General features: G+C 37.7%; 5 protein-coding genes across 7 annotated transcripts; all 5 read right to left on the reverse strand.

Annotated features, from left to right (window-relative positions):
- Positions 1–42: 42 nt before the first annotated feature.
- On the reverse strand, positions 43–2,240 carry LOC110751388 (homeobox-leucine zipper protein ATHB-13). Of its 2 annotated transcripts, XM_021951848.2 has the most exons (4): positions 2,094–2,240; positions 1,723–1,966; positions 1,262–1,638; positions 43–765 (listed from the first exon to the last, which is right to left on the reverse strand). In XM_021951848.2, exons 2-4 carry the CDS (start codon positions 1,850–1,852, stop codon positions 400–402), a joined length of 873 nt encoding a protein of 290 aa, XP_021807540.1. In that variant the 5' UTR covers positions 1,853–1,966; positions 2,094–2,240; the 3' UTR covers positions 43–399. The 2 variants fall into 2 exon arrangements, with proteins under 2 accessions (XP_021807540.1, XP_021807539.1); XM_021951847.2 differs by having other exon boundaries at positions 1,723–2,230.
- Positions 2,241–6,575: 4,335 nt separating this feature from the next.
- Positions 6,576–12,018, reverse strand: SUT2 (sucrose transporter 2). Its single transcript, XM_021951870.2, has 14 exons — positions 11,471–12,018; positions 10,751–10,816; positions 10,052–10,150; positions 9,902–9,966; positions 9,733–9,817; positions 9,554–9,587; positions 9,334–9,433; positions 9,007–9,082; positions 8,325–8,684; positions 8,018–8,161; positions 7,636–7,869; positions 7,483–7,546; positions 7,344–7,387; positions 6,576–7,152 (listed from the first exon to the last, which is right to left on the reverse strand). The coding sequence occupies exons 1-14, from the start codon at positions 11,756–11,758 to the stop codon at positions 6,982–6,984; spliced, it is 1,830 nt and encodes a 609-aa protein (XP_021807562.1). The 5' UTR covers positions 11,759–12,018; the 3' UTR covers positions 6,576–6,981.
- Positions 12,019–12,518: 500 nt separating this feature from the next.
- On the reverse strand, positions 12,519–14,653 carry LOC110751444 (RNA-binding (RRM/RBD/RNP motifs) family protein). 2 transcript variants are annotated; one of them, XM_021951920.2, is made up of 5 exons: positions 14,498–14,653; positions 14,196–14,331; positions 13,996–14,071; positions 13,229–13,336; positions 12,519–13,103 (listed from the first exon to the last, which is right to left on the reverse strand). In XM_021951920.2, the coding sequence occupies exons 2-5, from the start codon at positions 14,309–14,311 to the stop codon at positions 12,675–12,677; spliced, it is 729 nt and encodes a 242-aa protein (XP_021807612.1). In that variant the 5' UTR covers positions 14,312–14,331; positions 14,498–14,653; the 3' UTR covers positions 12,519–12,674. The 2 variants fall into 2 exon arrangements, with proteins under 2 accessions (XP_021807612.1, XP_021807611.1); XM_021951919.2 differs by having other exon boundaries at positions 14,196–14,348; positions 14,498–14,652.
- Positions 14,654–17,286: 2,633 nt separating this feature from the next.
- Positions 17,287–18,556, reverse strand: KDR (basic helix-loop-helix (bHLH) DNA-binding superfamily protein). The gene is made up of 2 exons (XM_021951866.2): positions 18,036–18,556; positions 17,287–17,718 (listed from the first exon to the last, which is right to left on the reverse strand). Exons 1-2 carry the CDS (start codon positions 18,165–18,167, stop codon positions 17,566–17,568), a joined length of 285 nt encoding a protein of 94 aa, XP_021807558.1. The 5' UTR covers positions 18,168–18,556; the 3' UTR covers positions 17,287–17,565.
- A 3,727-nt stretch (positions 18,557–22,283) lies between these two features.
- LOC110751426 (Cyclophilin-like peptidyl-prolyl cis-trans isomerase family protein) lies at positions 22,284–24,725 on the reverse strand. The gene is made up of 7 exons (XM_021951898.2): positions 24,533–24,725; positions 24,165–24,427; positions 23,995–24,067; positions 23,795–23,884; positions 23,263–23,302; positions 22,661–22,743; positions 22,284–22,589 (listed from the first exon to the last, which is right to left on the reverse strand). The coding sequence occupies exons 1-7, from the start codon at positions 24,686–24,688 to the stop codon at positions 22,569–22,571; spliced, it is 726 nt and encodes a 241-aa protein (XP_021807590.1). The 5' UTR covers positions 24,689–24,725; the 3' UTR covers positions 22,284–22,568.
- Between the last annotated feature and the right edge of the window lie 261 nt (positions 24,726–24,986).

Genomic DNA, 24,986 nt, shown 5'->3' on the forward strand with positions numbered 1-24,986 from the left:
GTACAAAGGCATGATGCCAAAGTAAGAAAAAAAACAAACAACTGAAGGAGAGAATCCCTTTTTTATTTCATGGCCCATGCTAATGCTAGGAGCTGTAACATACAGTCACTAGCTACCAAATGTAATTCAATTTCTCTGGATTTTTTATCCCATTAAGTTTAACCAATCTGGTAAGGCAAACATTTCTCCCCATCACCTCTAGAAAACATGGTATCTAGTTCAAAGACACATATAACATACCCCTTTATTAATTCGTCCATAAAGATTGCCAGCCCCCACTTGAAAATTGAACTTGATATTTAATCTAAGTACCAAAACATGGAATATTTTAATTAAAAACTCAATATAGAAACATGGTAATTTTGGTTTGGCTCAATTTAACACTTTGGTGGGTTCGGCTCAATTGAATTGATGTGTTTCTAACCATGGCCAAAACCCTGCAGACTGATCATCGATGCCACAGAACATGTTGGTCAAGCTTTCTTCTTTGACCATCTGATCAATCTTCTGGCATTGGATTACTTCAGGCCTTGATGTGGTTTGAAAGAGCTGTGCCACTCCAGAAGAAGGCCTTATTAGAGAGGATGAAAAGAGGGTTCTGCTGGTTGGATTTGGATGAGTAGATTGAGGGCTGTCGATAGCTGGCGTTCTTGAAATGTCCAACTTGATATCTGAGTTGTTTTCACTTCTGTTGCTGCAAGAGCCCTCTGTCTCTTTGTTGAGGTTGATAGATTCCGCTGGTTCTCTACTTTTCAATGCCAATATCTGCAGCCATCAAATTGACCAGTCAAGTTGAAGCAAAAATAGCCATAGGTAGTTAAATTCTGTTTATTACATGAATATTTGACAGACAGATAGATGAATGAGAGAGCTAGCTCAGATGTGTAAAAAAGATCTGTACTTTAAGAGAGTCGTGATTACCCTTTTACCCAAATTATGATCAATTAATCAGGGCATCAAAAAAGTTGCATCTATGTTGGAAAAGCAACTTTTTTTGTAATCAGAGATTATTGATTCAGGGGACCCCAATCAACAGATATAAAGGTTCTGAAGATCATGATACAAGAATTAAAAGTCAAAAAAGCAAAAACCTTTGTAATGAAAAGGAGATCATGATTAATTTCCAAATTATATTCCATAGAATCAGGCACAATACCATGCAAACTTTGAAGCATTTCTACAAACTCTTATGATTAAAAAAAAATGCAGAATTTGGTTAAATAAGTACTTTTAAAATCAATCATTATTTAATTGAACTAACCTCTGCCTGAAGTTTTTGGTTCTGAGCTTGGAGGGCATCATTATCTGCTTTGATTGCTTCAAACTGTCTCTTAAGGACATCATAGTCTTTCTCCAATTGCTTTGTCTTCCACCTTGCCCTCCTGTTCTGAAACCATATAGCAATCTGTCTTGGCTGCAAGCCAAGAGCCCTGGCCAACTGCATTTTTCTCTCAGGCTCAAGCTTGTTCCCCAACTCAAAGTTCTTCTCAAGTGTTTTCACTTGTTCCATATTAAGCCTCCTCTTCTTCTCTCCTGCCTGTGACCCGTCATCTGATAAATCATCTTCCCCATGAGTTTCTTCACCCAATTCAATCCCTGAAAATGACACTGATCGCTTTCCTAGAAATGATGCCACACCTGCACAAAACACCACAAATTAATAAAGGCCATTAAGGATAAAGATTTGTTTTTCTGCCACAGAGAGAGAGAGAGAGAGAGTACCATGAAAATCTTGAGGTGTGCAGGAAGGCAACATTGGATTGAGAGAAGTGGGAGGTTGATGGTCATCATGATCGTGAGGGGTTTGAAGCATGAAATTTGCTGAGAAGAAGGCCATCCCATTGCCCGTCATGACTTAGTTAAGCTCCTGCCACCAATCTTAAGAACTGTTGTGATGATGATCTGGCTTTCATATTAAAAGAGTGACAAGAAGATAGCAGATGGCTCGAAGTGGCACAGAATCTATCTGTTGGTGAAGCAAAAGAAGACTTAATTTATGACAAAGGAAATCTTTTGCTGAAGATCAAAAGGGAATATGAATTTCTTCAAATGGAAGGGGATGCACAGATTATTGCAATGGATGGCTTATATACCTTATCAGCAGCTTCTAGGAATTTATGTATTTCTCTCTCTCTCTCTCTCTCTCTCTCTCTCTATATATATATATATATATATATATATACACACATACACAGTATCTTTTGAGCGCTGTGGGAATGGAGAGAGTGTATGATTCTGATATACTTCTCTTTGTAGGATGGGATTTCTCTCTTTTTATATGAGCATTCTCATAGCTAGGATTGATTTTTTATTATTTATTTTTACTTTATAAAAAGCAATAATAAAGACTTTTTGGTCTTTCTCATGTAAGTGAGTGTACAATATGTCATACTTTTACTTAGGTCAATTTGAATAGAAGAATTTAAATGAGGGATGTGACAAAAGATAGTGATTATTTTCTTAAGGAAGACAGTTGTCTTTAAAGATTAATTTTAGAAATGCAAAGGGGTGCTTTTTCAACTAGCTTGATTGATTCCATTGTGAACGAAAGTAAAAAAGCACAGGTGGTTCATGTTTATGCTTCTTTCAATGTGAAGTGGGTGAATTGGAGATCAAAAAAGAAATGTCCCTCTTTTTGGACACAAAAGAAATGGCCCTTAAATCATTGTAAAAATATCACAAAATCATCAGAGCATTCAGATGGGTTTGGTTGGGAACACTGGGGGGCGTCCTATAAAAAAGTGAAAGACTTTCTGGGTTGTATTGTATTAGAAAAATGAACAAAGAATATATGAGTGACTGATTAATTCATGTGAAGAAAAAAGAGGTTACTTGCAAGAGAAAAATAAGAAATGAGTTGGCTGGCTGTATCTTTAAGTCCAGAAAGAGAGAGAGAGAGAGAGAGAGAGAGAGAGAGAGAGAGAGAGAGAGGGGGCAGGAATCTAGGGGATGGGTCCAATGACGGGGGGCAGGGTTTGCTACCTAACCCACCAACAGGCATCGTGGATTAGGACGAAGCTCTTTCCCATCATCCATTTATCCTTTCTTTTTTTCTTTCCATCAGTTACTTACTTCTCTGCCCAAGTGTCCAACCCTCCTCCTCATGCCTCTTACTGTGGGCATTGCAGCATTGCAATTTGCAATGCAAGATTATGTGAAGGAGAGAGAAAGAGAAAGAGAGAGAAAACTAATGGGTTTGAAAAGCCCAAGCAAAGGCTGTTGTCATTAACCCTACTAGAGCTGGTCTTTTTTTGTCCTTGCGCACCCACCCATGCATATGCATATATGTTTGTGTCCATCTCTCCATCTCTCCATCTCTCCATCTCTGTCTATATATCCCACTGCTCCTCTCTCCTCTGTTCTTCTGTCACACCAACCTCAATTCCCAAATGGCACATGTCATCATCCCTCCACAGTGTATATATACACCTCTTCAATTCAGTGATCAATATATTAAAATCACTGTAAGGTATTTATGATTTTGCAGAACACAGTTGCAAAATCATCCAACCCTTGTCTTTTTTTTCTCATTGGATAAAACTTGAAATGAACAAGAAAATAAATCATGACCTTGCTGGACATTTTTGGTGTGGGGGCTGCTGCATTGTATAATTTGTCAACTTGAAGCCTAAAAGCCTAAAGGAGGTATTATCAAATCACATCATATGGTGAAAGGACCTCTGTGACAAAGTTAATATGGGAAAAAAATGCAGCAACATTTGCTCTTTTATGCATTATCTCACAAAAGGCAAAAAAGAGAAAAAGGGCACAGAGCAGAGTAGGGGCTACCTCTACAAGAATGAATGGTTTACCTAGTTTAGCTAGCTTTGCTACATGTGTTTGACTATTAGTTCATTTCTATTATTGATCAGAAACTATGAAGCTCTCCGGCTCTAGCATAAAAATGTAATCAAAGAGAAACAGGGGACCCCATGAAAAGACTAAAGTATCCCCAACCATAAGGTCCCGTTAATCCAAAACTTGTTACGTTGGCCATAAATATTCAACACGCACACAAATTGCTTCACAATTGTCCGATCACACGTCATTCAAGTGATTAAATGACATGATTTTTGGTACCTATTCATGGGTGCAATCATACAACCCCGACTTTTCATTGGTAATCTTCATCTGCAACTAAGAATAAAAAAAAAGTACTTCTCAAAGTAGTTTGCTTGCTTTGCTAGCTATTAATAAAACAGTAGATTACACGCATGGAGATGGAGATGGAGATGGAGTTATGGAGATATGGAGGTAAGGTATATCCGAGGCGGCTGTTTATTTAATTTGATAGAATGGTGGAGAGGTGTGTGAAGTTGTCAAGCGGAGCTTTGGATGAAGAAATCACCAGCAGCCTTTTTCTGTTAGGGGATCAGTTTGAATTCTGATATAGGATTTCGTCTACACATGAGCAACTGTTGCGCACATGAACGGTTGAAAATCACTCATATATATATATTATATATGAATATAGTCGTTTACCGTTGGAACAAATATGAATATAGTTGTTTACACGTGAGCAACCGTTGGTGCATGTAGAATTTATAATGCATCAACGGTTGAAAATCACATAAAATTAAGAGCGTCTGGTATTGTAGAATATTGGTGATGAAGGGACACGGGGAGGTCCCACTAATACCATATACACAGCTTTAACATTTGGCAAAGACAAGAGGGTTTAAGCTGAATCACATGCCTTCTATTAGCATTTAGTTGTGCAGAGTGTGCTGTGTGCCCCCAAATCCAATGGAATGGGGTGGATCCATGTTCCTTTCTCACTCCTTAGGCTCAGGACATTAGCTATATCTATCTGTTGCCCATTTTTGTTTTTCCTTTTTTTTCATATATATTTTTTAATTCACAGAAAAGAATGAAAGAAAAAAATAATAATAACAAACTTGGTGAGTGTTGATTAAAAAAATGAGCTGAATCTTCTCCTCTCCACATGCGCTCATGGCTTCTGGTGTGTTCATGTGCCCTTCCTTGCATTGCTTCACGTCACTCACTCCAATTATAAAAATCTTTCTTAACTGTTTAAAATTGAGAGGTTTTTTCTTTCTATTTTTTAAAATTTTGTTGAATTTGTTATTGTTTTTCAGGGATTTGCTTTTGGGCAAGGAGATATGCGTTGATAGTGATTCATCAACCACTCATGCTTCAGTTATATTTTTATATAAAAAAACAACATCGATATTTATATTTATTTTGTTGAAATAATTTATTTATTTACCTCCCAGCTCGATGGTAGGTCGTGGAGTGGACATGTTTAGGCTTTATCTTTCTGATATAGTGAGTGAGGTGAGGTGGGGCCTCCCATGATTCATCGGAGCCATCCGTTGCTGCAGGACCCATCATCTGGAATTTCGTAAGTGATACACTGAACTGATATAGGCTGATGATGCTGACGTGAGAGTTAAATTGGAGGGGGCAAAGATGGTGCGGAAAAAGAGAAACAAAGAAACAAATAAATCCCACCTATTTCTTGTATATAAATAAATAAATAAAAGACCAACAGGAGGAGTTGGTCCAAGTGAAAGGGGGTTGGATCCTTTAAACAAGAGGTCCTGGATTCGATCACATGCGCTTGCGAATAGAGCAGACTTTGTTGGGAGGGGTCCCCGCTTTGCGCCCGACAGTACCTCGAGGGTTAGTCCCCGCAATCGCACGGGGAATACCTTGGTTTTCACCAAAAATAAATAAATAAATAAATAAAAGAAATTAATTGAATTAAACTGTACTTAGCTAGCTAGAGTGTAAAAGATGTAAGGGCATGATTTAGACAGGCCAACCGATTTTGGGCATGGCGCACAGCGATTTATCTTTATTCAATTTGCCATTGCATGAATGCATGCATGCACAGAAAAGCCTAGCTAGGTTTAGTTATTATTTAAACAATAATTAATTAATACCACTACTAAATTGAAAACCCCATATAATAAGGAGAAACATATAACTGAGTGGGTTTGAGACGCAAGAATATGATATGAGATATGAGAGACTGCATGGACAACGATGTGCATTTGCGGCCGCAGTCCAGCACTCTGTTGATCTTTCTTTCTCCAGCGCGAGGATCTTCAACAGAAGTGGAAGGGTGAGAGTGAGGGTGATTTGACTAATACCGACCTACCTACATCTAGTTTTTATTATAATTATCATATAATCGGATTTATTTCCTTCTAATTCTTGTATATATCATAAATCAAATGGTACCTCTTTTGGAACAATTAGTGCTACTTATGAAAAATGCTCTAGTTTATTATAATCTATAGCAATATTGGGTACCAATGGAACCCATAGCCAGCCATAGGCCATGTTTATAAAAATGTCATGACAAAAGTATTTAAACAGAGCTTCCTGCAACGTCCCAAATTGTCCAAAAACAGCAGAATGTAAACCGCAAGGTGAGACAGGCTGAGAGCGACAATATATCAATTGTATAGTCCGGAACGTGTGGACAATATATCAACAATTAATTACGTTAACTTAACATAATAATTTACGTGCATGAGAGGAACTAGGTTTAAATAATATACCCCAAAATTTAAAAACAACCATGCACATGAAATTATATACAATTTTGAAAATGGCTAAGAGCCTCTTAACCCAGTAAGCTAAAATATGTTGATACTTAAATCAGTTCTAGTACATCGACGACGACGCAGGGATGAACAATTTTTTTTATAGTGACCATTAAACTTTAGCATTATTTGCATGTATATCCTTTTCCTAGTAACCGACAATATACACTCTACATAGGGTACAGAATACAGATACCCACAAGAAGTGGGGAAAAAAAATGAATGAATTTGAATACGGAAGGAGTAATTCTGTTGGTAAGTGAACATACGCAAAATGCCAGAGCCATCCCTCAGAGAGCAAATCCTCCTGTCTGGTTGGTATGAATCGTATACGGCACCCGGGGTGGTCATCATCTGATGTGCTCCTCTTGTCATTTGCCAAACAGATGAGCTGCTTTTGTCATTAGCCAAAATGAAAACCAGTTGACTTGAAAGAATTGCTCGAAAGGTTTGGTAGCCTGCGAACTGCGAAAACGCCACCAGCAAGGGCAGCAAAGGAAGCCAAGACAAAGGCAGGAATATTTCCTCCCCCAAATAAAGCATCCCATGGCCCCGCACCAAGAGACACAATCATCTGAACAATTCAACAAAAAACACATGAAATCAGCACTCATCATCAAATTAAAAGAAAAAGGGAAAAACGCTATGAACTGACCAAAGTGATCGCACAAAAGAAAGAAAAAATCAAACAGAGAATAAGTTGCGGCATTACAAAATTGTGCTAAACTAAATAGGGATAAAACAGTAATAATTCATCCTAACTACCTGTGGAACCACAATTGCAAGATTAAGCACTCCAATAGCCAGTCCTGCACAACAGTAAAAATACTTGAGAATCTTAATCACCTAAGTTCAGTAACACAGAGAAAGGAGATGCTAGATCCAAACTAAAAACAATACAAACCTTGGCCACCACCTGCCTCCGCAGTCAACTCTGCTGTAACCGAAAAGGGAACGCTGTAGGTAATCTGTAACACACAACCAAATGAGTGCCTGCATACTTTTGGGGCAGCAATACAAGAAAATAGACATTTACTAAAAGCACACTAATACTCACAGCAAGAGGGAAGCCAAGAAGAGCAAAAACAACCAGGGAAGCAATCCTGATATTTTTATTCCCCCCAATTACGTGTTCAATCCCTTTAGAATATTCTCCAACAGATATCCAACTTATGATAGCAGTGCCTGCCATGCAGGCAAACACAATAAAATTACTCAATGCCCACACTAGTCTTGAACCCATCCGCTTGCACATTGGCTCAATTAGGAAAGAACTGATGCCAAGAACAACCTACACCCGGATAAAGAGAAGCTTAAATCAAAAGGTTAGTGGCAAGATAATTAGCACATTCATTAATGAAATAGATCCTTACTAAAATTTAAAATAGGTAAGAAAACTTTTGGAAGTCAAGTACTGGTTCCCAACTTTGAGTTCTTACTGAATTCAATAATAAACCGAATGCACCTTCTCTGACACCCTGATCATAAGCATGTACTTCGGACAAGCTCCCTTTTGGATCCCCATGATATACTTCCCTTCCCATCCAATCCGTATCAAAAAGAAAGAATGGAAACCAGGATAACTGCATGTAAGATTATGATTGCAACGAAAAGTCTTTATAGAAGAACCTCACAATGGCAACCAACACTAAGAAATCCTAATAATATCAAATATGAACAAACAGGAAATTAGCGAAATGCTATTTTAAAAAGGTGAAATGGAATCATAATAACATTGGCACGTACCCAGGTAAGAGCCATAACAATGAGCACTGAATGCATTGCTGGTGGTAAATGCCTTAAACTGGTCAATAGATTGACTAAAACGGCCCCAGGTCCGTCATTAAAACCACCATTCTTATCTTCGTCAACTTTTGAGATGGCCTCCTTTACATGTATATCCCTTTCATAGTCATTCACAGTTCTGCTTTGATTTGCATTATCTATAACTTGCTTATCAGGCTTTAATTTTGAAAGATCAAGGCCATTTTGTTGGGGATCCTCCAATAAAGGAGCAGCATCCGATAAACGGTTGGGCTCATGCGTAGTTAGTGGAACCTCATCAGCAAAATATATGGTAACAAGCGTACACAAAGTGAGAAAGAGCTGCACACATATCAGACGTATTATCTAGAGTTGTATAGAGTAGCTTATACCACACAATTCCCCCAGCTCCAAACTGCAATATTTGAATTCTCATTTGAAAGTAAAATGAACTAATGAACAACTCTACGTGATCAAGAAGATGTTTAAATGAAAATTTCAGCAACTTTATGAATTGATGTATGGACACCATCGAGAAAAAAACATGTCTTAAAGCAACTGTCAGAATTGTCAATCATTCAGCATCCGAGTGAAATTAGTATGATTCAAACTGTAGAAGATGACTTCGTAAATACGTGCACTTCCGTGCTTACTGATAACTCACCACTGCAATAAGAAATGCGGCTTTAAGATTTCCACATGCTTCACAGCAAGCTCTACTCAACAAGAAAGGAAACCATCTGTCAAGAAACAAATAGTCAGACAAACAAACCACCTGTAGAAGTTGAATTGTTAAGTGTGAGTCTACAATTTTGGTAAAAGAAGAAGATTTCTGAGAGTGCAAACTAAAAGTTGGATTAGGTTCAGAAGGCAAAATGTTATAAACAGGGTTTAGTGGAAGGGTATTCAGAAGTATATATGAGGACCTTAAAATCATATTGAAGTAAATATTCAATTACGAAAAGATAAAAACATATTTGAGGAGTTTCACCTGTGCCAACTTCCACTTGCACCGGCAGAAAATCCTAGGATGTTACCAACGGCCATCCATGAGCAAAACACAGCATTTGCAGTGTTACGTTGTTCAGGGCCTAGAATATAGTCGTGAAACATAATAATCACAGAAAGTATCATGTACTTTAGATTCACAAATTCAAAAACATTTAGAAATAAATGTGACCAGTTCCATAATAGATTGGAGAGAGAGTCACCTGCTAGATCAGCCAGAAGAGCACGAGCTGGTCCCTACAAAAATTACAAGGTCCACTTGATGCTCAGACATAAAGACCATTACAATAACAGTACGATTTTATTCGTCATTGGAAAACAATAGTGTGCTCTTTTTACGTTGTGATGAAAATGCACACATTAATAGTCTTAGAAGGCTTACCTGCACTGTATTGTTGGCAAGATCCAGCAACCAAAACCCAATAATAAATACAAACGCTGCCCTTGTCCGGGTACCTTTGAATGTGCTGCATTTCCTCAAATGAGTTGGCTAACAGTAAATGAATATTTGTAATATAAAAAACAAAGAATCACCAGAAGGCAACACAAACCTGCAATGCTCCTTTGTATCTCCTAATAAGTATCCAACGTCTGCAGAAAACCCGATTAACACCACCTAAATTACAAGACTTAGTTTAGCAAATAAAGGCATGAAATTAATTAAAAGGCATAAGGGAAAAGTACAAAAATTTGGTACTTACAGAAACTGAAATCATGAGAGATCCTGCAAGAATGAAGGGGCGCCTTCTTCCAAATTTTAAAGAGCATTTGTCACTCCAAATACCAACACAAGGTTGAACCTTAAGAAAATAGAAGTTGATACAACATAAGGAAAGAAAATGTTTAAATAAATCCATTTAGCTTCAACCCTGAACCTCACAAAAAAGCTCAAAACACAACCCCAAAACCTCATAAAAAAGCTCAAAACACTCAATAGGGCATCAAAGTAATTTAATAATCAAAATTAAATTCAATAGGGCCAACTATGATTGTTTGAGTTTTTTTTTTTTTTTTTTTGTTTATAGAAATTAAATGGTGTATGATTTATTTATAGTTTTAGTACTAAGAATAGGTATATAACTAAATATCTCTTCATATAATACTAGTAACCGACCCACGCTTGCATTTGGGTGGGCCAGCAAAAATATTTACATGGCAGGCCTGGCCACGATTTAAAAGGCCCAAAAGTTTAATGGTCAGGCTAATCTCCAAGCATCGCTGAACCTCACAAAATATTCCCATAGCCAATAAATTCATGAATGCATGCACCAATAGTAGGTAAGTTTTGAATCACCCCATTAGGAGATACGGTTGTGTCCCAACAAAAAAAACCCAGCATGATTCATAAGTGTTAAGACATATATGTTACAATCAAAATTGTCCTAGCTGCCATCACTTACCACAAGGCCTGTTATAGGGCCACAAAGCCAAATAAATGAAGAAAATGCATGCCCTATTCCAAGTGTCTGCAACAATAAGTCAAAACAGAGGATAGTTAACCCAAAGAAGTTACATAAGCTTTAAATAAACCAAAATTAGCACAAGAATTCATGATTGCAATATGAAATAGCAAGAAACAATACACACTGAAAAGATAAATGATGCTATTATTGATAGTTAAAGAAATTCTGGTTATAACAACAACTATCACCCCAAACAACACTATGCACATTAGCAGTAAAGATGCATTCATATTCGGCATACACTACATTCTTCACTTCATTTTTATTTTCTACATTGAGTTGAGATGTTTAAAAGTTAATTAGCAAAAAATGAAGCTTATAATTTGAATGAAGTTGAGTTACAAAGTGAATTAAATGGAACATTTTTCTTCCCCTGCACTGTGCAAATGTAGATTATGAATATATTTCATGTTCATCTACAGGCTTCACAGCAACAACCAAAAAATGCAAATTCGTCTATAAATGTTCTACCGTGTGGCTCGAATTCCCCGATTATAACCAAACGCTACCAATCCTATAGAATTTTCCCAAGCTAATTGCAATTACTATGGGATGAATGTTTTGCGTCGTTTTTCTTTAAAATCTAAAATTAAAAAGAAAATTACAACACAATGCAGAAAAATGATTTGTATGCATGAACCAGATTCAAAATCGAACCTGTATATACGGAGTTAAAAGCGAAAGCTGCAAAGCCCAACCGAACTGTACACCGGCAGCCACCGTACAGCTGAGAATGAGAGTCGTGAGAGTATTGTGTTTGTGTCCGGGTTGACTCGGCGGCGGCGAGAGGTCGCCGGTCCCATTCAGAACCCTAGGGGACGAAGACGAAGAGGAATTGAGGTCGATCCGATGATGAGCCTCGTCCGTTCCCATCATTTCCACCTCCACCTCCCTCAGGTTCCTGTACGGCACCCGTATGGAACCCGAGTCCGTCTTCCCCGCCATGGCGACTTGGTTTCAGTGACTCAGTAATGGCTGCGACTCAGAAGTTCAATTTCCCGCGCATCAAACTGTAAAACGGTGCTGATCTAGGTCATCGCATGTAGATCGAACCCCAGCATTGGAACTGAGAAGGATAGATCGTGTTAGATTTGCAGGTCGGTCAAAAAATTTGGGCGGGTGTGCGATGGTTCTGATCGCATTCCAGCGGTAGATTTACGTTGCATCGCAGCACCATGAAGGTTCCTACTTCGGCGCCTGCGTTCGGTTGATCAACATCGTGGGCCCTCGCCAACTTAAAAAGGCCCAGTAAAAGTGACGTTTTGGGCCACCGGGTGATTCGGACCTAAACATGTAGTTGTTTATATTTCTAGTAAGCCCATGCGTAGCATCAACGGAAAGGTGACTTTGAATCTGGGCCGTTGGATTCTGCTGGTGGAACGTCAAGGATGTGCTTTAATCTGGACCGTTTGAATCTGGGTTGCTTTAATTGGACGTTAAGTCCAAATTAAGATCGCCGACATAATTCCAAACGTATAATGACATTGAAATTTCAGTTTGACAAACAATATAATAATCTCATCTTGAGTTTGGTATGTTGCCAAGTAAATGTCATTAACGTAAGCCAATTCATTATTCAAGAAAACGATACATGTTTAATCAAATTCAGCATTAAGTATTAGAATAATGTCATCTTCTAGAAGCTCTTTTGGTTTTTTTTTTGGATTGAAGTATTTAAACAGAAGCTCTAAAAGAAAGAAAAAAATGAACAAAAATTCAAACCACCATATTTACCCCCATTACATTTTCTATTTCTTCTGAGTAAACCCATTATCCATCAGCACAAAAGGGTATCAAACTATTAACTGGCTCCAATTTTCTGTTATATTTACAAAAACAGAGTTTATGACTATCAAACACCTCACTGCCTAACATTCTGAGTGCCCAAATCAGCAGCAGCTTTAGCTGCTCGGCTTAGAGCATCTGACACCCAAAGAGCTCCCGTAGAAAAGTAGCTGCTATTCACCACTGCAGTTGCAGCTTCTGCAGCTTTTCTTCCCGTCTCCGATATGGCCGATTTGGTGATCTCTGATACATGATACCTCTCATCCACGGATTTAACGGCTCCAACCCCTGCACAAATCTTATCAGAGAGGCCAATTCTCTGACTCAGTTCAGTCACCCTAGCTGCTGCAGTTGCCGAAACTTGGTGAGACTCGTCCATTGATTTTGCCTTGGCCAATGCATCCTTTCCCAGCACAAATCCCTTGGACAACATGGTCTTGACTACTTCCTGAGCCATAGTCACCACTTCTCCAGCACTAGGAACATTCTGGCTTCCTTGTGGATGCTGCCAAGACATGGGGATGGATTACTCTCAAAATGTTTTTCATAACAATGGTTTTATATGTGTGCGCAAATGTGCAAATCAGCAACCATATTTTGTGGACAATTGAAAGAGATAAGTATGCATACAGATGAATCAGTTTCCTCTTCATGCCTGGGCCTGTTCCAAAAATCAAATTCATCTTGATAGTGCCCCCAGCGGGTTATGCAAACAGCTTGATCAATAATTGTGGCACCCTGAGACAACAACAGATTAAGGACAAAGCATGAATAGCTCACAAATCAAACAGGATGAAGACCCTAAGAAACCAAAGAACAATTATCCATCTTGTCATTAGTACGATACTATGAGCAGTACACGGGTTAAGTCAATAAGAACTACATTACCAAACCACACAATGATCAATACAACTTTATAACTAGAGATCAAAGGAGGTGGTGAGAACGTGATATAACCAAGGGCAGGCTACTATGATAAGTTGGAACATCTTTCATTAAAGCAATAGCCTATTCAGTTAAGGTCCACGAATTCAGCCTGTGCCTAAAAATCTAAGGTTACATTTGAATAGCATCCAAGTCCCATAACTGAATTCTTTAGTTTCTGCCAAAGTTATTCCTACAAGAGCACAAGGTGGCGATCGGACAAAATAAAAGGTGAATGGGTGGTGTTATCTTTCTCTTGCTATATATAAGCATAAATTATCCTCAGAAGTATTTGGCAAGTTCTACACAAATGTTAACAAGAGAACACGCGACAGGAAACAACTAAGACGCCTAAGGTTAAGACTGAACCTACGTTGATTATGCTGATATGCAGAGTGCATTACATCTGAATTTGATAATGAAACAAAGGATTGCAGGAATTGAAAGTTGCAATGAGTCCAAGAAATACTCACACTGAGCAAGCAAGCAGTCTCCTGAGAATACGAATCTTTGAAGGTCACATAGGCAGTACATGCACATTCACCGAATCTGTTTTTCCCCACAACAAGAACAAAAAAATTTGACCCAAAAAACAGAACAAACAAATTATAAGCATATCATAACAAAATACCAAAAACACTATAATTATCTAGAGAATTGACTGAAATGAAACCTGACGATTTCGACATGGTCGATGGAACCAGAGAAAGCGAAGAAGTCATGGACATCTTTCTCTGTTGCTTTGGGAGACAAGCCCGTGACTTCTACGGCATACCCACCAGAACTCATGATCGCCAAAATCTCACAAACTTATAAGATTGAAACCCTGTTAGTGCAATTTCACCCAAGTAAAATCTCTTTAAAAACCTATTCTTTCAAATTTCCAATTTACAATTCCATCATGGACATGGGTTTATTACACAAACATCATTTCATCAAATATATAATTGGACATAGATTGACGCAGCTCAGTACCTGTTTGTGGATCAAGAACTATCAAGGAGGAGAAGGCGGAGGAAGTTCTACGGTTGTAGAAAAAGCCAAGTAATTTGTTGTGAGTCTGTGTGCTGCGTGTCCTCGTTACATACTGGTACCCGATTTTTGAACAGGTAACCAACCAAGCAGAAGAGACTCTATGCTGTGCCCAGAAAACCCGTTAAAATGGGCCTAATAAAAAGTGTAGGTAATGATCCCAAATAAAGCCCAAATCTAGAAAATTATCAAGGCCCTGCCCTATGTAGGTTTTGGACTAACCTACATAAACCCATTCAACCAAATGGAAATAAAGAGATTAAAAGTTAGCTCCATATTAAATCATGAGCCAGTTGATTACATGCCCATTTGGGATTTAATGTGAACGTGTTTGTATCCGTTAACGAGTTTATCATTTTTTGGCTGTTAAGATTCATGGGCGGCTTTTATATGATAGGGTCCACCTCGATTAAAGAGATGATACACAATATGCCATGCCTAGCACTTTTCATTATTCAAAATGAAAATATTTAAAAATTTAACCATTAGCATAATAAGAATTAAATATGACCTTTGCAGTTTGCATTACAAAAAAAAGTGACAAAAGTCACCAAATAGTCACCAAAAAGGCCGTTTTAGTGACTAAAGCCTTTAATCACCCTATCAAATGTCACCAAATAATGGTGATTGTTGCCACCTTTTTTTTGTAGTGTTGAGTCCGTGAAAATTTATTAGCATCAATCATATAAGCTTCCTAGATAAAAACATAAATAATTAACTTTGGCATACATATATTAGTTGTTAACACAAAGAACAATGAAATTAGAGCCATATATTTATCCGCAAAAGAGTGAATTTCATTATAATAAAGAATGCTTTTCTTTTGGAGACAAATAAATAAATACAAAAAAATTTAATTTAAAAATTGGAGAGTTATGGCTAAAAATATAGGTGTAATATTTTTTTTTTTCCCTAAGAAAACATCACTGGACTACAGTTCACTATCTGGTTCCGCCCTTGATTATGTTGCAAAAATTACGTTTGGCATGTTGTAAGACACATGTGAATGTAATGTCTTATCCACGTTTTTCAAATATATTACCATTCCATAATTCGGTCCTTGAAAATGGAAAACAGTCTAATAATGACTGCCTAACCAAATAGTTAAAGACGCAATTCATGCTATCAAACTTTCCAGATTCTTTTATTCATCATTTTGTGTTGACAACCAAAGGAATTAATCATGAGCATGGACGCCTTCAATTTGGACCTGGTTGTACGACATTTTGCATGAGCACAGAAATTTTCAGCAAATCGTACACGTGTTTTGCGAATTCGTGTTGTGCCTCATGAAAAGTAGCTCAATTCAAATATGATTTGTTAAGTTAATGGATGGAAAAATCTAAACATGAACACAATTTGCCAGAAAAATAGGTATAATACGACGATATGTTTCATATTATAATTAACATTGTCTCTAAGAAATATTTAAAGAAAATAATCAAATGATATGAATAAAATTTCTTAACGAGTCACTAACAGGTTTTGCGAGTTAAAACTTTCGTGCATATTTGTGTTGTGTTATCAAATTGATAATTTTTGCAGGGATGTTGTAATGCTGTAACAGGAAGAGAGAGGCATCATTACAGATTGCATATAGGAACATATATACCAAGTGCCAAATTTGGGCTAAAGTGCCGCACTCTAGTTGGCCTTGAATTCGACACTCCCATTTAAATATTTGATTGTGTGGACCAAACTGAAGATAAGGCTATGTATGGTACTACAACTTGTTATGGTATTTTAGTCTATTGAGGTTTGGGTGCGCAGTATCAAAATGCCCTTCTAGGATTTGAATTTGTCCAAGATGTTCGAATTGTAGTAGTCTTTTCACACCAACACATCGGTGCCTCTTCATCCATTCCATGATTCTAACTATTTCTTCATCTTCTTCTTCGCAACAGGAGTTAGGGCACGCTTTGAGAATTTTCCTATCGAATTGATGTTGGGTTAAGGGGGGCAACAACTTCAAACTCTAATTGGGGGCTGGTTTTTTCTTTCCATAAATGGCCTTCACGGGACTAGTTGGACTGGGCAATCAGCAATATGTGGTGGGTCACGTAATTGCTACATCAACATTTAACGTCCGATCAGACGATAAATCTAACGGATTATGTGAATTGGTTAGATTTATCACATAGAACTAAAAGTAGTTATAATAACAATTAGGTATCTCTTCCATGCCAAGCTCTTTGAATAAATTTCATAATTGAGGATAAGCATGCATGACAATGCTTTAAGAACGAGTTGTCGTAATGACGACCTTAATATAATAAAACAAATATTAATCCAATGAAAGTCAGAGTTATAATGGACAACACACAGAGATCCTGTAAAGTCATGAGATAGTCGTCCTCCTAATGCATGCTAATTAATTAGTACAATATGAATTCAGGGGAATCATTTTGGAGTAACCTCGTTACCAAATTTTTTTTCTTTTTGTTTGATGAAAAGAAATTGGTGTGTGGGGTAAAGTCAAATGTTTGTCAGCCTCAAGGCTGCCTTTACAGGTTCACATATATCTAAGATTTCAGTACAAGAAAAATAATAAAGGAGATTACGATATCCTTTAAAAATAATTAATCACAATGTAGCTAGCTAGCTCTTCTCTTTTCGACTTCATTCGGTGTCGCATTCAACAATAATAGATAATCTTAAAAATGTCGCATTCAGGGACAAAGACAATAGCTATATATATATACAGAAATGTAAATTAAATCATCACACAAATAGAATTAGAACTCTCTAAAAGTTCATTTTATTATTATATAAGTTAATTACGTGCTACAAGTGCAAGTCGCTGAAAAAGCGATACCATCGACATGGAGAGTAACTCCAAACTAGCAATATATATAAAACATATATATATATATATAGTCTTTCTTCTGGCCTAATGAGCAAACCCTAGCTAGGTAGGTAGCTAGGCAGAAGGATCAAAGGCTCATGCCAAAAAGATAATAATATAATATTAATAACTACTGAATTTGATTAATTAGGAAGCTCCAAAAGTATCACATAAGTAAGCTCCTAATAATGGCTGCTTGGTCGCTGTCCATGTCCGTTGAAGCCAAAAGCTCCGATAACCGGTCACTTAGGTCATCCACCTCTCTGTGCAAGTTTCTGATATAGTTGCAAGTCTCCTGGAGGACCTTGGATGCTGAGACCTGACCAAAGTAATACATAATAATTAAATGCAAAGGCCTTAGTCAAAAACATTGAAACATATATGAGGGACTGGTGAGGATGGCATGGGGAACATTTAGAGTCCCACACCACAACTCAAGTTGTGGCTAGAGAATAAATGAGAGGGCATGCTTTGAGTGTGACTTATCTACCTCTGTCTGTGTGTGTATTATCTAAGCAAATAAAGACCACATATATATATATATATGTTGTGTATGTAAATATTGACAGAGTATATACAGAGAGAAAGAGAATAAAATAAATTTTAAAAAAAAAACAAGAAATAATAAATGTATACCTTGTCGGAGCGCCTATTGCGAATCTCAGGAAGAAGCTGCTGTAACTTGGATACGAGATCAGTGATCTGTTCATCGCTGATATTCCTGGACGTACCCGACTGCCGCGAACGAGAGGATCTTCTGCTTGACATTGTTAATGAACTGGAGCTTGAGGTGTGTCAGAAGAAGGAACTTGAATTGACTGAGAATACTAGAATAGAACGAGGGGAAAGAAAAAGACCCTGAAAGACAAATGAGAGCTAGATAGTATGTCAGAGAAGTAAAGAGAGAAACTGATGGGTTATGAGAATGAGTTATAATGAGATAGAGAGAGAGGCAGTAACTCTACTTATATAAAAAAGTAGCAAGTGTTTTTTGAGAGAGATCAGATAAGGGGAGGGAGGGCAGAAGGAAGAGAGGAATGAGGAGGAGGGAGGGAGACAAGTGCATGGGAGAAAGAAGTGGGCTAAAGGGTTGATATTAATAGGGTTTGAGAGAGAGGGAGGAGAGAGAGAGAGAGAGAGAGAGAGAGAGAGAGAGAGAGAGAGAGAGGAAAAGGAATAAAATTATCATAAAAGAAAAAACATAAGAAAAAAGCTGGGGTTGGGGAGGGAGGAGGGAGGGAGGGGGGATGGAGATACGCCATACTGTCTTTTCTCATAGTGTCCCCAAACTGGGGTTAGAGTTCAAGTGGGTTAAGGGAAATGTGCTTGTTTATCACCCTACTACGCGGGCCTCTTTGTGTCAGTCCCCGCACGCAAGCCCATGTTATCCTTATTACTTACTTGTTTGTCATTTGAAAATAATACTAGCTAACATTAATCAATTATTTCGTTTATCAGGAGGGGGGAATTCGAATACGAATACAAATAAATAATTACTTTTAATCACTTAAACTATAAACTCGTTGCTACTAGGTATAGGTAAAAGTAGTAGTTCCAATACAAGACACATAATTGAATATATGTGGCAACATATGGAGAGTGGTGAGGAGAGAAAAAGAGAGGCTCCTCTACCTTTGTTGTTTGAAAGCTCCAACAAGTGTGACATTGTTGAATGTTGACCAGTTCCATGTTTCGGCACGTGTGGTCTCGTCTCTGTCAAATTGAACCGGATTCCTAGGCTACAATTTATCTAATTAACTACTCTACTCATTCTAATTCATTCTTTAATTATCACACTTTAGCATGCTTCTTATCAATTTGAAACCCCAATTTTTTTTTTATAAAACAAACAAACGAACAAAACAAAAAAGTGAAAGGTTAAGTATGCTTTTTACACACGTTTAAAAACCTTTATGTAATTAGCAAATATTCAGAATATTATTTATCTTAATTAGTTATTAACCATACTAGTAATCAACAATCATGTATAAATACGTAATTGTCGACAATATAATATGGCTGGAGCCTGGCGGGTTCACAGCACAAGCTGCAATTAAGCGGGATTTTCTACTTTTCCAAGAAACAAATAATCGGGATGTGCTCAACTTTTTTTATGGCGTGCTTCCTGCTAATTAAGTTCCTCTGTCGATCGATGTTTAGCTGAGAGGCTTGGGGATCATCGCTGTAAATCCTGATTGCAGTTTTTACTGCAACTGTTTGCACGTAATTTGCACCCCTAATCTTTTATTATTATTATTATTATTATTTTAAACATGAACAGAAAAGAAGGGTAAACAGAAGCATTATAGTAGCGAAAGAAAACCAAGTCATGCGCAGGCATGTGAAGAAGTTGTAGATAGTGAGCAGCCAAAATTAATGACCCCCACATACCACATATACCACATACCAGTCTTGGTGGCTTCTACACCTTTCGAATTTAACTAATATTTTATTGCATTATGTATTGATTAAATATTAAATATGAACAGAAATATTCTTTGTTAATGAAAATTTTGAATATTACGAGCCAAAAAGATCTGGTACCAACATCACATCTGGTCTCTATCTTTCAATATAATAAAATTAATTCTACTTTTATATATAGATTATATAATAATTAATGTATGTCCATCTCCAGTTGCTACCTTAATTAATTACTTCTACTTTCACGTGACATGAGGAAACCCTTGTGCGATTGACAAATGTCCCATTTTGTTTTGAGTTTTTCATTTCATACATTGGATTGGAAGTAATTTAGAATATCAATTTGTCAAAACAACAACTCATACACAATGCCAACATAAGAGCGGAGTAATTTGCATGCCGACGGCAAGTTGGAAGCCTGATACATTCACATGTCTTTTCTTGCAACAGCAAACAGCAATCATCATACTTTCTGCATACATTTACATTTACATGGTGATGAATAAGTGATTTGGGATCGAATCTTACTTAACCCGCCTGAGTTTTTGCTTGGATTTTCATGTAACGCCAACTTTGTGGCCTGAAAACAACCAAAAATTTATTGTTTTCATTCTTGCAATGATCAAAGACATCGCCAAGGCACCAACCAACAAGAGAAGAAAGCTAAAACTACGGAATAGCAGCGTGGTCACCAAGGCTCCGGCCTCTAGAAAAATTTAAGGCAATTTGGTTGACAAGTTGTAGGACAGTAACGAGTTTGTGTTGGCAATCTACCAGCGTGGTGGGCTTTCGCTACTAATTTGTGGCCCCACTCCACTCATATTAATTATCTCACACTTAATTTACTTAGATGAAATGCAAAATTATACATTAATTGTAGACAGTTTGAAAGATGTTTAACTTCAATCAATTATCTCTCGTCTTCATCTATTTGTTTCATAATATTATCACGAATGATCTATAAACGAAAATTTGAAAATTAGACGATTCGAATCATTGTAACTTATTTTGTTTTCATTCAACTGTAGTTGAATTGTGAGAGCTGGGGAAGAACTTGGATTGATATGGGACAGTGGCACCACAAAACAAAATTCATAAAAACGTTGGTTCTCCATGTGATAGGTCGAGTGAATTCCAAGAAGAAGGAGGCAGAACCCGAAGCAGCAAAGGGCCAAAACATAAAAATTACATAATGGGGTTAAAGATTGACCCATGTTCCATAGACCTGTGCCTCGTCTCGTGTTGGCGTCTATAGCCATGTGGGCATGTTTTCCGTCCATCCGTTGAAGAAGACAGCCATGTTTGTGAAACATCCTAAGACTTCATCGTCGTCCCCAAAAGTCAGCCCAGTTGATGGGATGGGACACAACACAACACAGCACACCGTTTAAATGCCAACCCTAAAATGCTGGAAACCGAATACAGCGGCTACCAAATTGACCATGTGCTCTAACTCTGTCCTCCTAATTGTGTTCATACCAACACCTTTTAATCCTTGATTAATTAGAGGGTACTAAATCCTATTTCGGCTTCATCAACGGCAGGCAGCACATGTTATGTTTCCAATAAATTGAAATTTTGGAACACATGGGATGGGAGGAAATTGATATGACCCAAACAGATTCAGACACGTGACGATGATCCCCCGTCACGTTCTAATGTTGTTGTTGATCAAGCATGGTAAAGTAGGTTTTAACTTTTGACCATGTTTTGTTTTTGGTGGATAAATTTCACCATGCATTTAGCTGACTCATGACCTCCATGCTTGTCCGTAAGGCCAATGACACGTTTTAACCAAATTGACTGACAATTGAATAATGCAACTGTATGTTTTGTTCTCGTCTAAGTCTTTATGGTCAAAGGGAGATGAACACTCATGGATCTTCCCCCCCCACACACACACTGTTGCAACCAAATTGACTTGATGTACCATAATTTTTACAATCTAGAAGCGTCAAGGTATTTCCAGTTCGTTAGATACGAGTTTGACATATTTCCTATTGCAAGTAGGGGTAGGCACGGTCCGAGTTAGATCAGTTTTATCTCAAAATTACGGCCAATTGGTTCGGTTTGGCAACAGATTTTCCATACTCAAACAGTGAAAACCAACGACTGGTAAGTTCAGTAAATATTTGTACCCACCCTCAAACACGTCTATTTTTAAGGTTTTCTTTTGGGGGGATGGTGGTAAAACTCTCCTACTTTCTTGGGTTATTACATTACAAATAGAAAGATACCTAGCAGCCCAGCCCCAACTGCCCGCAAAGGAAATCATCAACTGTTTACATGAGACAAATCAAAATTATAAAACAGATCCTTTCATTTAACGGTCCAAACTAAAGAGCCTCACCTAGTTTGTATCTTAAATCTATTATGGGCTTACCCTTGCACGAAAAACACTTTCAGTAGTTTCACAGCTAACATTAGGAGAAAGTCTCCAAAAAAAATCACACGCGAGCATTTACCAACTTCCAGTATAATAATTCACTCAGCTTTCGAGATTCATTTTACAGAAGCAGTGTTAGTTTCAGAGGAGTTCCAGTATAAATCTACTCAGTGACACCACAAATGTTGTCTGAGATACTCACATGAAAGATAGTTGGGTTCTTGTCTACGAACTGGTCTTTAATATTTTCTCACCATTTCCAAACTTTTGTCTCACAAAATACAAGAACGGGTAGAACGGGTATCTGGCTGGTTGAAGGCAACCGCAACATTTCTTCATGCTCATATTTGCTTGCTATATCATGGGAAACATTTCATTCTCTGCAAAATCACACTGGATAAGTCCATGTATAATGTTTGAAAATATCATGTTAAATGGAACTCCCTTTTACCTGTCTTTCAATTTCAATTGCGGATGCAGCAAGCCTCCGCTTCATAATTGACCTCTCATGTTCACAACTCTCCATCTCGGTATCTAAAAGTTACATGACCAAGCCATAAACACAATGTAAATTCAACCAATTCAAATGTGATAATCAACATCTCTAATGCAACAAACGCCAGATCTGTCTTCATTTGGCGCTTGTAAGACATGTATTAACAAGGAACAAGTAATGAAGCAGAAAATTCAGCAATATACATGGTTCAGCATTTTTGGTCTCAAACTATTCAAAAACCTACTGATACTTCTTGATCCAGTCATTGAAGGTAATAGTGCCAAGACATATCTGGAAATAGCCAAAATAGGTAAATTTAAATGAAACCAGGCTTGTTTACAATTGTATAGTCCTATACCTCCCTCCCCTTCACTTTTACTCCCTTCTCAAAGCCTCATTAAGTTTCTCAAGCACAGTACTAAACAAAGCAATTTTACAAAATGGTTATGTGGGTTAAAGTTACCTATATGTATCATTCATGCACCGCATTCCGTCAAAATTATTTCATATGAAACTAGTACAGTCAAAGATAAAATTAACAAGTGCTTGATTCTCACCATAGTAGTATGATGACAGAATTGTAATGCGCTCAGTAGGCTGGGGAAAAAGAAAACAAAAGAAATAAAGTTAGAATAATAACCATTTCAAAGCCAAGATTGCAGTGATGATAAATCTTCATCAAAATGATGTACAAGTGTTGAGACACAGAGCATATATGATAAAAGCACAACTCGAAGCATAAATAGACCAGTAAGCTGGAGCAAGAAGCAAGGCTGATTAACCACATGCAACTAATGAGAACCCTGTATAAGGAAGGAAATACTAATATCAGAGACACTGGTCTTTATTGAACACTACCCTTGTTGCATAGAGTCAAAGTACAACAATCCAACAGTAACACAGTCCTATCCTATCCAAGCATGAAGATAAAACATTCATACACCAGAGAATGATAATCAGATGACTCCATTAAATTCATTATGATTACAGATTACCCATTGAAGGACAAATTATAATTCTAAAGTTTCTAGGACTGAAACAATACTATCGAAAACAGGAACTGGTGAAAGCACATGCATATGAGCATACCATCACAAAAATCCCCTCGCGGCGAGTAGGGAGTTCCTCAAGCGCTTTCAAGGTCTCATCACCCTTAGTAACTTTCCCAAATATTGCATACTGGAAAGGATTCATTATGTGAACACATTATTAGCAATCATGTGAAATGAAATGCAATGCTGAATTGGTGTGCTCGAATTGTGCTAGCAAAGTGTAGTTAGCATACAAACCTGACCATCAAGATGAGGGGAATCACCAAGAAGCATTGAGAAAGAGGATGCGGCACTATTTGGGTCTTCATATCTACCCAAAACAAAAGCAAATACAAATAATCACAACCCAGAAATTGAATTTGATACAGAATTTAAAAGCTAGAAACTTTAACAGTAGCAAGCATCACCTTCCCATTGAGAGAATGCCCCTCACATGCTTAACTTGACTGAACTCACCAATGACCTTCTTCTCAGCTTCTCTTCTCTGCTCCTCGTTCATGGGAGCCGATCTTCCACTGGCCACGTCAGCCACTTGGGCAACGAAGCCCTTCTCAACCCTAAAGAAGTGGTTGGTGTTATAGCCTCCGAGACGAACCAGCTTGTAGATGTGCTCAACGGTTTTGGGCGCGACGCTCGGGTAGAACCCGAATTCGATGTCTCCATAATTGGTCTGCAAACACACACAAACCAAAATCTGAGTGCGTGATGATAAATTCAAAGCTCTTTTGACCATTTGCACTGCTTCTGCTTCATTTCAATGTTTTGTTCTTTGTACCTGAAAAACAACGCGAGCGGATCCCAGTAATGGGTCGTGAGATGAAGCAGCAACAATACTACCACTGAGAAATGTGGAAGAAAAACAAAAGCAACTGATGAATCCGATCAATGCTGATCTACGGTTCAACATTTTCCCCCCAAATGTGCCCTTCATCGGATTTCAGAGTCAACTACCAAAACAAAATGGATCTCTTTTCTTTTTCTTTTTATTTTTATTTTTCCAGAGTTTTGGGGTAATTTGGGCTTAGACCCAAGTGTTGCTGGACTGGGCTAATGGTAAAAATCTCAGGTCTATGGGTGAATTTATAACTGGCTTTTAACCAAGGATTTGATCAATATATTTTTTAAGTGGATGAAAGCTATGGGCACAACAAGTCTACGGCCCTGAGCCTTCTTTTGAAATGGTCAAAACCCACATGGGCTTCTCTTATTGACTATCCGGGCCACACCGC

The sequence above is a fragment of the Prunus avium genome, chromosome 1 (assembly GCF_965620075.1).
Source record: "Prunus avium chromosome 1, drPruAviu1.hap1.1, whole genome shotgun sequence".
Lineage (NCBI taxonomy): Eukaryota > Viridiplantae > Streptophyta > Magnoliopsida > Rosales > Rosaceae > Prunus > Prunus avium.

What these genes read in the sequence shown, in the direction of transcription:
- SUT2 (XM_021951870.2), bottom strand. Translation starts at nt 11,758, where the DNA reads ATGGCGGGGAAGACGGACTCGGGTTCCATACGGGTGCCGTACAGGAAC. An exon ending in CCGCATTTCTTATTGCAGTG is followed by an intron (nt 8,685 to 9,006) that starts GTGAGTTATCAG and finishes ATATGTGTGCAG; the next exon opens with CTCTTTCTCACTTTGTGTAC. An exon ending in GGAGGCAGGTGGTGGCCAAG is followed by an intron (nt 7,388 to 7,482) that starts GTTTGTATTGTT and finishes ACTGTTGTGCAG; the next exon opens with GACTGGCTATTGGAGTGCTT.
- LOC110751388 (XM_021951848.2), bottom strand. Translation starts at nt 1,852, where the DNA reads ATGACGGGCAATGGGATGGCCTTCTTCTCAGCAAATTTCATGCTTCAA. An exon ending in CACACCTCAAGATTTTCATG is followed by an intron (nt 1,639 to 1,722) that starts GTACTCTCTCTC and finishes TGTTTTGTGCAG; the next exon opens with GTGTGGCATCATTTCTAGGA. An exon ending in ACCAAAAACTTCAGGCAGAG is followed by an intron (nt 766 to 1,261) that starts GTTAGTTCAATT and finishes TGATGGCTGCAG; the next exon opens with ATATTGGCATTGAAAAGTAG.
- LOC110751444 (XM_021951920.2), bottom strand. Translation starts at nt 14,311, where the DNA reads ATGAGTTCTGGTGGGTATGCCGTAGAAGTCACGGGCTTGTCTCCCAAA. An exon ending in GACCATGTCGAAATCGTCAG is followed by an intron (nt 14,072 to 14,195) that starts GTTTCATTTCAG and finishes GGGGAAAAACAG; the next exon opens with ATTCGGTGAATGTGCATGTA. An exon ending in AGACTGCTTGCTTGCTCAGT is followed by an intron (nt 13,337 to 13,995) that starts GTGAGTATTTCT and finishes TTGTTGTCTCAG; the next exon opens with GGTGCCACAATTATTGATCA.
- KDR (XM_021951866.2), bottom strand. Translation starts at nt 18,167, where the DNA reads ATGTCAAGCAGAAGATCCTCTCGTTCGCGGCAGTCGGGTACGTCCAGG. An exon ending in GCAATAGGCGCTCCGACAAG is followed by an intron (nt 17,719 to 18,035) that starts GTATACATTTAT and finishes TACTTTGGTCAG; the next exon opens with GTCTCAGCATCCAAGGTCCT.
- LOC110751426 (XM_021951898.2), bottom strand. Translation starts at nt 24,688, where the DNA reads ATGAAGGGCACATTTGGGGGGAAAATGTTGAACCGTAGATCAGCATTG. An exon ending in GGCATTCTCTCAATGGGAAG is followed by an intron (nt 24,068 to 24,164) that starts GTGATGCTTGCT and finishes TGTTTTGGGTAG; the next exon opens with ATATGAAGACCCAAATAGTG. An exon ending in CAATTGAAATTGAAAGACAG is followed by an intron (nt 22,590 to 22,660) that starts GTAAAAGGGAGT and finishes GTGATTTTGCAG; the next exon opens with AGAATGAAATGTTTCCCATG.